Here is a 12,005-nt window from a genome sequence, read left to right as displayed (position 1 = left end):
TTACTTTGGTTAGAACATTGTTCATGGTGTGCTAGGGATTCACATCTGAAAATGCAAAGTGAAAACCGCTGAACACTTAGATACTAATTACTATGTTCGGTATTCCCTGATGTTTTGATACTTTTCTGTCTCCTTAAATAATGTAAAAGTCATGTACTAATCATCAAAGATTTGTCACCTATATGGATATCATTTGTAGTACAGAAACGCGCACTCCACTACCTGGTCATGGTTTTTCTAAAATTTTCCATGGGAAAATAACTAGCATAACTAGCTTTTCTGTCTGGAAAAATGTACCTACTGACTCGTTAATTGTGGTAATATTGTTATATAAGCGATAGAGGTTTTACTATACATCTATATATAGACTGGCTAGACCGAAAGTCGTTAATTCTAACCTCTCTTTGAAGGACAAAAAAGAAACTATTTTGTAATCTTGATATACCCAATTGACGTCTCTAGTATAACTGATGATTAAGTTAAAAATGTTAAAAGGACCGAGGTAGGCATTGCTGTTCTCACCAAAAATCAAGGTAGTACATTTAATCTTTACCTTATTTTAAATACTAGGATATTCCAATAATGTGTTTGGCTATTTCCGGTATGTTTGAGATCAATGAAGCCAGTGGGGTATTAAAAAAAGCATGCGTCTCGTTTCGCAAAATGATCAAAAAGAAAAAATATATACATAGACTCGTTTCGAAAACCTTATATGAAATTGAAATTATTATCAACTTATGTTATCCACCATTTTAGATATATTAGGTAGTGCATATATTCCATGATAGAGATTAGAAGTTTCCGGTTTGTAGTCACTGACAATGGTAGCAAAAATCATGACGTCATGTAGATATCGGTTGCCATTGGATACGTGATCCGTTGGTAGTATATCAATGTCGATTGTGTTCGGAAGGATATTTTTGTGGTTTATATATATATCACTTAATGTTGTTAGCTTTCGAATTAAAAGGTTATGTTAGTAAAGTGTTGCTTATTATGGTAAGGACATAGTTAAGGTAATATGGTATTGCTTATGATGGTTAGGAATTGGTTTAAGAAATAGGGCATTACTTTAGTTGGTTAAGATCTGGTTGAGGTAGTTAGGTATTGCTTGAGGTGGTTAGGAGTTGGTTAAGGTAGCTAGGTATCGCTTTAGGTGATTCAGATCTGGTTAAGGTAATAATGTATTACGTGTGATGGCTAGGAGCGGGTTAAGGTAACGGTTAGGAATTGCTTTATGGTGGTTTGGATTTGGTTAATGTAGTTAAGTATTGCTTTACATGGTTAAGAGCTAGTTAAGGAGGTTAGGTATTGCTTTACATGGTTAAGAGCTAGTTAAGGGGGGTAAGGTATTGCTTTATGATGGTTTGGAGTTAGTTAAGGTAGTTAGGTATTGCTTATGGTGGTTACGATCTGGTGAAGGTAGTGCCTATTATGTGTGTTCATTTGGAGCTGGTAAATGTAGTAAGGTATTGTTTGAGGTGGTTAGGAATTGGTTAAGATAGTTAGGTATTGCTTGAGGTGGTTAGGAATTGGTTAAGGTAGTTAAGTATTGCTTGAGGTGGTTAGGAATTGGTTAAGGTAGTAAGGTATTGCTTGAGGTGGTTAGGAATTGGTTAAGGTAGTTAAGTATTGCTTGAGGTGGTTAGGAATTGGTTAAGGTAGTAAGGTATTGCTTGAGGTGGTTAGGAATTGGTTAAGGTAGTTAAGTATTGCTTGAGGTGGTTAGGAGTTGGTTAAGGTAGTTAAGTATTGCTTGAGGTGGTTAAGAGTTGGTTAAGGTAGTTTAGTATTGCTTGGGGTGGTTAGGAGTTTGTTAATGTAGTTAAGTATTGCTTGAGGTGGTTAGGAATTGGTTAAGGTAGTTAGGTATTGCTTGAGGTGGTTAGGAATTGGTTAAGGTAGTAAGGTATTACTTGAGGTGGTTAGGAGTTGGTTAAGGTAGTTAGGTATTGCTTGAGGTAGTTAGGAATTGGTTAAGGTAGTTAAGTATTGCTTGAGGTAGTTAGGAGTTGGTTAAGGTAGTTAAGTATTGCTTGAGATGGTTAGGAATTGGTTAAGGTAGTAAGGTATTGCTTGAGGTGGTTAGGAATTGGTTAAGGTAGTTAAGTATTGCTTGAGGTGGTTAGGAGTTGGTTAAGGTAGTTAAGTATTGCTTGAGGTGGTTAGGAGTTGGTTAAGGTAGTTAGGTATTGCTTGAGGTGGTTAGGAATTGGTTAAGGAAGTTAGGTATTGCTTGAGGTGGTTAGGAGATGGTTAAGGTAGTTAAGTATTGCTTGAGGTGGTTAGGAATTGGTTAAGGTAGTAAAGTATTGCTTGAGGTGGTTAGGAATTGGTTAAGGTAGTTAGGTATTGCTTGAGGTGGTTAGGAGTTGGTTAAGATAGTTAAGTATTGCTTGAGGTGGTTAGGAATTGGTTAAGGTAGTAAGGTATTGCTTGAGGTGGTTAGGAATTGGTTAAGGTAGTTAGGTATTGCTTGAGGTGGTTAGGAGTTGGTTAAGGTAGTTAGGTGTTGTTTAAGGTGGTTATGAATTGGTTAAGGTAGTTAAGTATTGCTTGAGGTGGTTATGAATTGGTTAAGGTAGTTAAGTATTGCTTGAGGTGGTTAGGAATTGGTTAAGGTAAGTTAAGTATTGCTTGAGGTGGTTAGGAGTTGGTTAAGGTAGTTTAGTATTGCTTGAGGTGGTTAGGAGTTGGTTAAGGTAGTTAGGTATTGCTTGAGGTGGTTAGGAATTGGTTAAGGTAGTTAAGTATTGCTTGAGGTGGTTAGGAATTGGTTAGAATAGTTGATTATAAAGTTAGATATAGCGGCTATATACGTAGCGTTGATTGCTGTGACTAGGTACTGGATTAGGTGGTTATATATTGGTTAACGTGGTTATGTATTGGTTAATATGGTTATAAATTGGTTACGGTGGTTATGTATTGGTTAAGGTAGTTTTGTGTTGGTTACGGTGGCTGTGTATTTGTTAAAATGACTATGCCCTATGCACTTTAAGCTAATACGATAGTTATGTGTTGGATAAATTAGTAGAGATTATTACTGAAGTATTGGCAACATTTGTTAAGTGTTCACTGTGTTGTACGTAGATGTTTTTTGTAAACTGTTATCTGAAGCAGGAACTTCTCCAGGACAACAGGGAATGTGTAACCGTCCTGAATGTACTGTTTTCCTGTTCACTAGTTACACAGAGGATGACTTGTCTTGATTTCAGAAATGGAAGTTTCGACATTATACTTTACACATGACCAGCTCCAAAGAGTGGTGTTCCGTGACAAGATATTTTTTAATTACGTATATTGAGAAATATGACACCGCTGTCCCTCGTTTGTTCTTGTGTAAAAGAAACACCTGTTTACGTCAGAAAACAGGTGAATACTCATTACATATACAACAGCTTTGAAATTTAAAATTAATTTTAAACTGAATGCAAGCGATACCTCAGTTAGGAGAGAAATATCAACGTCATGGAAATAAAGATTGCGTTCTAAATATTTATCTACGTAAGTATACATTTATAACATGCGTCAAAGACTGAAACATGATGTTGCAGCAGTGAAATTTCTATATCTAGCCACTAATTGTCGTCATAGATAAAAAAAAGATTCAATTCAAATATGAAAAGCAAGCGATTGCGTATAACTACATGTATATAATTACATACCGTGATTGTATTAGTGAAGCTACATGTAGAGTATTTGAAAGGGGCGTTTGAAATTAGAAATCCATCAGGGAATCTTTTTTTTGTAAAATTGACGTATTTATTTTTTCGTGCATTCCGAGATTTTTAGATAACCATGCAACAGGTATCAGTTTTCTATTAATTACTTTTGTTAGAACATTTGTCAGGGTGTGCTAGGGATTCACATCTGAAAATGCAAAGTGAAAACCGCTGAACACTTAGATACTAATTACTATGTTCGGTATTCCCTGATGTTTTGATACTTTTCTGTCTCCTTAAATAATGTAAAAGTCATGTACTAATCATCAAAGATTTGTCACCTATATGGATATCATTTGTAGTACAGAAACGCGCACTCCACTACCTGGTCATGGTTTTTCTAAAATTTTCCATGGGAAGGCAGGGTAACGGCAAACCTCGTGGACTTCTGTCCAACACAAGGGTAACGACAAACCTCGGGGACTTCTGTCCAACACAAGGGTAACGACAAACCTCGGGGACTTTGTGTCCACCAGAAAGGTAACGACAAACCTCGGGGACTTCTGTCCAACACAAGGGTAACGACAAACCTCGTGGACTTCTGTCAAACACAAGGGTAACGACAAACCTCGGGGACTTTCTGTCCACCAGATATTTAACGACAAACCTCGGGGACTTTCTGTCCAACAGAGAGATAACGATCAACCTCGGAATCTTTCTGTCTAACAGATATTTAACGACAAACCTCGGGGACTTTCTGTCCACTACAGGGGTAACGACAAACCTCGGGGACTTTCTGTCCAACAGAAGGGTAACGACAAACCTCAGGGACTTTCTGTCCAACACAAGGGTAACGACAACCCTCGGGGACTTTCTGTCCAACAGAAGGGTAACGACAAACCTCGTGGACTTTCTGTCCACTACAGGGGTAACGACAAACCTCGGGGACTTTCTGTCCAACACAAGGGTAACGACAAACCTCGTGGACTTCTGTCCAACACAAGGGTAACGACAAACCTCGGGGAATTTCTGTCCAACAGAAGTTTAACGACAAACCTCGGGGACTTTCTGTCCAACAGATATTTAACGACAAACCTAAGGGACTTTCTGTCCACTACAGGGGTAACGACAAACCTAAGGGACTTCTGTCCAACACAAGGGTAACAACAAACCTCGTGGACTTCTGTCCAACACAAGGGTAACGACAAACCTCGGGGAATTTCTGTCCAACAGAAGTTGAACGACAAACCTCGGGGACTTTCTGTCCAACAGAAGTTTAACGACAAACCTCCGGGACTTTCTGTCCAACAGATATTTAACGACAAACCTCGGGGACTTTCTGTCCAACAGAGAGATAACGATCAACCTCGGAATCTTTCTGTCCAACAGATATTTAACGACAAACCTCGGGGGCTTTCTGTCCACTACAGGGGTAACAACAAACCTCGTGGACTTCTGTCCAACACAAGGGTAACGACAAACCTCGGGGAATTTCTGTCCAACAGAAGTCTAACGACAAACCTCGGGGACTTTCTGTCCAACAGATATTTAACGACAAACCTCGGGGACTTTCTGTCCACTACAGGGGTAACGACAAACCTAAGGGACTTCTGTCCAACACAAGGGTAACAACAAACCTCGTGGACTTCTGTCCAACACAAGGGTAACGACAAACCTCGGGGAATTTCTGTCCAACAGAAGTTGAACGACAAACCTCGGGGACTTTCTGTCCAACAGAAGTTTAACGACAAACCTCCGGGACTTTCTGTCCAACAGATATTTAACGACAAACCTCGGGGACTTTCTGTCCAACAGAGAGATAACGATCAACCTCGGAATCTTTCTGTCCAACAGATATTTAACGGCAAACCTCGGGGGCTTTCTGTCCACTACAGGGGTAACAACAAACCTCGGGGACTTTCTGTCCAACAGAGAGATAACGACAAACCTCGGGGGCTTTCTGTCCAACAGAGAGATAACGACAAACCTCGGGGGCTTTCTGTCCAACAGAGAGATAACGACAAACTTCGGGGCTTTCTGTCCAACAGAAGGGTAACGACAAACCTCGGGGGCTTTCTGTCCACTACAGGGGTAACGACAAACCTCGGGGACTTTCTGTCCACCAGCAGGGTAACGACAAACCTCGGGGACTTTCTGTCCAACAGAAGGGTAACGACAAACCTCGGGGGCTTTCTGTCCACCACAGGGGTAACGACAAACCTCGGGGACTTTCTGTCCAACAGAAGGGTAACGACAAACCTCGGGGACTTTCTGTCCAACACAAGGGTAACGACAAACCTCGTGGACTTCTGTCCAACACAAGGGTAACGACAAACCTCGGGGACTTTCTGTCCAACACAGGGGTAACGACAAACCTCGGGAACTCTCTGTCCAACAGTTATTTAACGACAAACCTCAGGGACTTTCTGTCCAACAGAAGGGTAACGACAAACCTAAGGTACTTTCCGTCCAACACAAGGGTAACGACAAACCTAAGGGACTTTCTGTCCAACAGAAGGGTAACGACAAACCTCGGGGACTTTCTGTCCACTACAGGGGTAACGACAAACCTAAGGTACTTTCCGTCCAACAGAAGAGTAACGACAAACCTAAAGGACTTTCTGTCCAACAGAAGGGTAACGACAAACCTCGGGGACTTTCTGTCCAACAGAAGAGTAACGACAAACCTAAAGGACTTTCTGTCCAACACAAGGGTAACGACAAACCTAAGGGACTTTCTGTCCAACAGAAGGGTAACGACAAACCTCGGGGACTTTCTGTCCACTACAGGGGTAACGACAAACCTAAGGTACTTTCCGTCCAACAGAAGAGTAACGACAAACCTAAAGGACTTTCTGTCCAACAGAAGGGTAACGACAAACCTCGGGGACTTTCTGTCCAACACAAGGGTAACGACAAATCTCGGGGACTTTCTGTCCAACACAAGGGTAACGACAAACCTCGGGGACTTTCTGTCCAACACAGGGGTAACGACAAACCTCGGGGACTTTCTGTCCAACAGAAGGGTAACGACAAACCTCGGGGACTTTCTGTCCAACACAAGGGTAACGACAAACCTCGGGGACTTTCTGTCCAACACAAGGGTAACGACAAACCTCGGGGACTTTCTGTCCAACAGAAAGGTAACGACAAACCTCGGGGGCTTTCTGTCCAACAGAAGGGTAACGACAAACCTCGGGGACTTTCTGTCCAACAGAAAGATAACGATAAACCTCGGGGACTTTCTGTCCAATAGAAGTAACGACAAACCTCGGGGACTTTCTGTCCACCACAGGGGTAACGACAAACCTCGGGGACTTTCTGTCCAACATAAGGGTAACGACATCGGGGACTTTCTGTCCAACACAAGGGTAACGACAAACCTCGGGGACTTTCTGTCCACCACAAGGATAACGACAAACCTCGGGGACTTTCTGTCCAACAGAAGTAACGACAAACCTCGGGGACTTTCTGTCCAACACAAGGGTAACGACAAACCTCGTGGAAGCTTACAGATTCATCCTAATTGAACAATTACCTTATTTTTAAATGTGTCAAAGTGAAAAAAATGTATTACTGATTTGGTGATTTTTGGTTCTTTTAATTTGTTTTCTTAAAGTAGCTATAATTGGACATATTAATTAAACAGGGACATTTAAATATGCTTTATTTTGGCACGATATAAATCAAAAGCCAACTTAATATCCGACTTTTATAGCTTCATATGTCTATCATGTGATCTACGTATCAAATTACTAATGCACTGTGACGTTTGCCCGGTAGTTTTAACCCACAATTATAAAGTGTCCCACTTTTTAAACGTATGACATTTTGACATAATTAGGAGACACCTGTGGTATTTGTTATTGGTTACGAATGCGGTAAATAGTGATGATACAATTTTGCATTAAGCTTCGTTGCTCGATGACTTGTAATTTTATCCTTTTCGCCTGAAATAGATTAATTGAATAGACAAAGTAATAAAAAAAAGTTAATGTTGTACTGAAGTATTTTTTACAACAAATTAGAGCTCCGCCAGATAGTCATATAGTCGTCATATAGTGATCACTCCATCTGTAAGTCTGCACTCACTCAACATCTTTGTGGGGTGCTTAGCGATTCTATCCGTCAAAATAACTTCGTCGCCAAAAGGAGACGAAATTAGTGTAAATTTGTTTTTACCCAGAATTCATCGTTACAACTATCTGCGCATAACATTTTTATGGTTTCTTCACGAGGGCATGGATATATATATGCTACGGCGGGGTCAATAAAGATAGGTGTCTTCTTAGTGTCATTATTTTAGCCGAGTCAGTAGATTTTATGATGCAGTCGCAACATATTTCATTTTAGTTAATCATGCATCAAAGTACACATTATAGTACGAATTAAAACGCATTACTTATGTAAGTTTAACTAAGGAGTGTTGGATATACATGTATATGTATAGATCATGAAACACTACACGTATCATTAACTTAGAGATGTATATATAATGCAATTTATAGGATGTCAGAAGATCAAATAAAATCATATAAATCTTCTGACTAGCTTTACCATAAGTCTGGTTATAAACTGAACATTTTTTTTACGTGATAGGAAGTCAAGCGGTTCTTTAAAACAAATTCCTTCGTATACACACAGTTTCTCCGATTAGGCTCTGTATCGGAGTCAAAGTTCATTTCTTAGGTATGTAAACTTTTATGATAAAATTTGTAAAGACGTACAGTCTCCGTTTCAAGAAAGAAATGCTCAGTTGAAATGATAAATAAGCAGCGAGATGAGGACATCTTTCATAACCGCTACGCTATGAGTTGATATCTTAGAATTACTATATTGGGTCTGTTTTGTCACAACGGGTGCTGGTTGTTATCCGATACAGTTACCGGCAAGTCTGAAGTTGTTTTGACATTCTAAAGTTATGTTATTTATGTCTTTTAAAAGGGCATTGAAATACAATACATAAGGTTAAACATCACATAGCTCGCCGAAAGAATGATATACAAGCCCAAGAACCAATCAGATGTACCCATTCCGTGGGTTGGTCGGCGTGAACAATACGTTTAAGTTTCTCACACTTAATTCTATAATTGGAAGGGTTGGCGTGAACAAAAAAATGACCTACAAAATGCTCAAGGTCTTCTTTTGTGATGAACGCATTCGTCGTTTAAAATATCCATAATAAATAGTTATCGCAAACACATCATTGCGATGCACTATATTGTTTCAAATTGGCTCTAAAATCTGTAAAATATAGGCCTGGGAATATTAGCAAGGCTTAAACTCTAAGACATTACATTACAAACATAATCTATCCGGCCACAAGTATATTTCATCTCTTTAATACACACGTATGAAAATATTCACTGATGTTATCACTTCCACCTTCGCGTCAGCTCTGACGGTCTCATGCACGCGCGCACCTACACATATCATTCACGTTCGTTCACCCATGTAGAAAATATCAATCCCTCAATATACGCGTGGTAATATGCACATGTCTGTTAAAAGCATATTCTTCTTTAATTATTATTATTTTTTTTTTAATCTTTTATAAACGTATAAGGTGTCATCATCCGTTTCCCTCAGATGGGAGATGCCGGTGTTGATCTTTTCCATTTCTTCATCTAGTATAGGGTATATTCATACTTTGACCATTTTCACTTTTTGATAGTTCATTGATAATATATGAATCAAATAACTAATAAGAATGAATAGTAATTTTTAATTGTTGAATGGTTTTTGCATGTAGCCTGTATTAAATAACTTCATCGTGATGTCATGTTACGTTGCTAGGCAGTTCGGTAATGTTATACGTTGCTAGGCAGTTCTGTTATGTTATACGTTGCTAGGTAGTTCGGTTATGTTATACGTTACTAGGCAGTTCGGTAATGTTATACGTTGTTAGGCAGTTCGGTAATGTTATACGTTGCTAGGCAGTTCTGTTATGTTACGTTGCTAGGGAGTTGGGTAATGTTATACGTTGCTAGGCAGTTCTGTAATGTTACGTTGCTAGGCAGTTAAGAACATAAGGCGTTTGTTCCGTAGAATTTACAAAGAAATATAGTTTTACTATACAAGGAAGTAAGATTTTTCTGTAATGTCACGATTAGTCAATGGAATTTGAGCGTGTGTCTAAGCCAATAACACTGATCTCCCTTTCATTAAAACAGAGGGCAAAACAAGGGCGTAGCGGCCATAAGAAAAAAGTCCTGGCTAACACGCACAAGTTCCTGCCGTGTGTGTCGTGTCAATATTTCAAGTAACCATCGAATTAAATGTAAGTAAAAATCATAACATTAAATTCCTGTATTCAATAACCAAATTAGTAACTAGTCTACCATATGTACAATGTACTTTAAAAGATACAGCCTGGTACATTCCGGATTATTAAACACGTCATACTTTGTCGATTACTATCAATCCCTTGTTTCCAATTCTATAAAGTTGTATAAAGGGTGGGGGGGGGGGGGGGGGGGGGGGGTTGCTAAGCGGCCCCCGAACCCCTCGAATAGATTTACACATTCCATTGGTCCAGCTACGCCCCTGCAAAATTATTAAGAAAGGGAGAGAGAGAAAAAAGTTTACTTTGTATGTTAACATTAAAAAGCACACATCGAATTGACGAGTACAGTATAATTATTATATTTCACGGGGCTAGTATTTCGTGGTTGTGCCGGTCGGACCTAGTTCACGGGAATCAAATTTCACGAAACCACGCATTACAAACATCCTTTATATTCTTGCGATATATCAAATGATAATGAATAAAGCGAAATTTAATTCCCTGCGAATAATCACAACTATATAGTATTGTATGTCGCAGTGTGAATAACTCTGTCATTTACGTATATAAAAATAGGAATTTTAGATAATCCAGATCTCTATATTTTTCTCAAAGAGATAATCATATAATTACTCTGTTTTTCCCCAAAGTCGCTACTTAGTATCAGGATTATAGAATGTTTTCTTTACAAGTTAAGATGTCCTAAATAAGATATTCAACATGTCAGTGTTAAACAAACATAAACTAAAAACTATTATTCATCATTTCGACCCCGGGTGCCCCAAGCTCGTATAAGTCTGTTTGGTATTTCTTGTTAGGATTTTTTTCACAAGAAATGTTTTCACCGAGTCAGCAATTAAGGGATCTGGAAACAGTTGAGTTACGTCACAATAGTGCAGCGAACATGGAGGTATTTCTAACATGTCCAAACCGATCATTAACAGGTCACCTACTGACCATTCAGTTGGATTAGATATTTTTGGTTAATTAATGAAACTTTGACAAAAGAAATTTGTAAAGAAGAATCTGATTGCTATAGGGAAGTTTTTTTTTGAAATCTTAACGCTTTGTGTCCGTGGTGTTTATTGTTACTTTTGAACAAGTCGCCAATAAAGAGAACAGCTACTTTGAGACTAAGAATTTTCCGTACCAGACAAACAACTAATTCCCCGTCACCACCATTGTCACGTAAACGTAAATATTCTCTAAAGAACACTCTTAAGCTGTTCACCACGCAACGGCCTGTACCAATTTAATCACATTTCCAACATTTTTACATAACTTCTATCTTTATAAAATTACAATAATGATCAACAATGTACATTGTTTGTATCATAGAAAATTAAATGAAAAATTCAAGTGTAAAAAGTGTTCTGTCTGACACTTTGTCAATTCACTAGGAGACAGTTTACACATTTTGTAAAAAAAAAAGTGAACTGTCATGACACTTTGTCAATTCATGCGGGCACTTAACATTTTTACTTTCACAAAATAAACAGAGGAGAGGAGGTAGTTACAGTAAAGGTAGGCTGGGTGGGGGTATAGGATTATATTACGAGACTCCAGAGCTGAGAACAATGCCTTACGTTCGATAAGTGATAAAGGCAAATATACGCATACGACATAGCCGCCAAATAGAGAAGTTATGGGAAATTCCGTATGAAAGAATTATAGTTATTTGAAGACAATGACATTATCATTAAAACATAATTAAAAAGATTTTACTTTCTTTCACAAAATAATCATCTGGGAAGTTAAGGTGGGCGGGGCGGAGGGGGGGGGGGGGGATGGGGGTTGGGAGTTGTAAGATTATATTATGAGGAAAATACACCGCTAGGTGTGTTGTTCTCATGCACTCTGTTGACCTTTGCGTATCTTAGATTTTTACGGTATTGACTCGTGGATAACTATATCTTAAACCTATTTAACTGTTTATAGACATATTTACGGTATAAACTCGTGCACAGCTATATCTTAAACCAATATCACTGTTTATAAGATGAATTCCCCGTTATTGGCGATTTAAAGTATATACATGTATACCAAACTTGCAGAAA

At 38.8% G+C, this 12,005-nt stretch overlaps 1 protein-coding gene across 1 annotated transcript; it reads left to right on the top strand.

Annotated features, from left to right (window-relative positions):
• The first annotated feature begins 4,074 nt into the window (after window positions 1-4,074).
• Window positions 4,075-6,918, top strand: LOC117326537 (TRIO and F-actin-binding protein-like). The gene is made up of 5 exons (XM_033883292.1): window positions 4,075-4,125; window positions 4,392-4,667; window positions 4,860-5,132; window positions 5,517-5,714; window positions 5,986-6,918. Exons 1-5 carry the CDS (start codon window positions 4,075-4,077, stop codon window positions 6,916-6,918), a joined length of 1,731 nt encoding a protein of 576 aa, XP_033739183.1.
• The last annotated feature ends 5,087 nt before the right edge of the window (window positions 6,919-12,005 follow it).

The sequence above is a fragment of the Pecten maximus genome, chromosome 4, assembly GCF_902652985.1.
Source record: "Pecten maximus chromosome 4, xPecMax1.1, whole genome shotgun sequence".
NCBI lineage: Eukaryota > Metazoa > Mollusca > Bivalvia > Pectinida > Pectinidae > Pecten > Pecten maximus.
This window is presented reverse-complemented; position numbering and strand designations above follow the sequence as displayed.

What these genes read in the sequence shown, in the direction of transcription:
- LOC117326537 (XM_033883292.1), top strand. Translation starts at nt 4,075, where the DNA reads ATGGGAAGGCAGGGTAACGGCAAACCTCGTGGACTTCTGTCCAACACA. An exon ending in GACTTCTGTCCAACACAAGG is followed by an intron (nt 4,668 to 4,859) that starts GTAACGACAAAC and finishes GTCCAACACAAG; the next exon opens with GGTAACGACAAACCTCGGGG. An exon ending in GACTTCTGTCCAACACAAGG is followed by an intron (nt 5,133 to 5,516) that starts GTAACGACAAAC and finishes TCTGTCCAACAG; the next exon opens with ATATTTAACGGCAAACCTCG.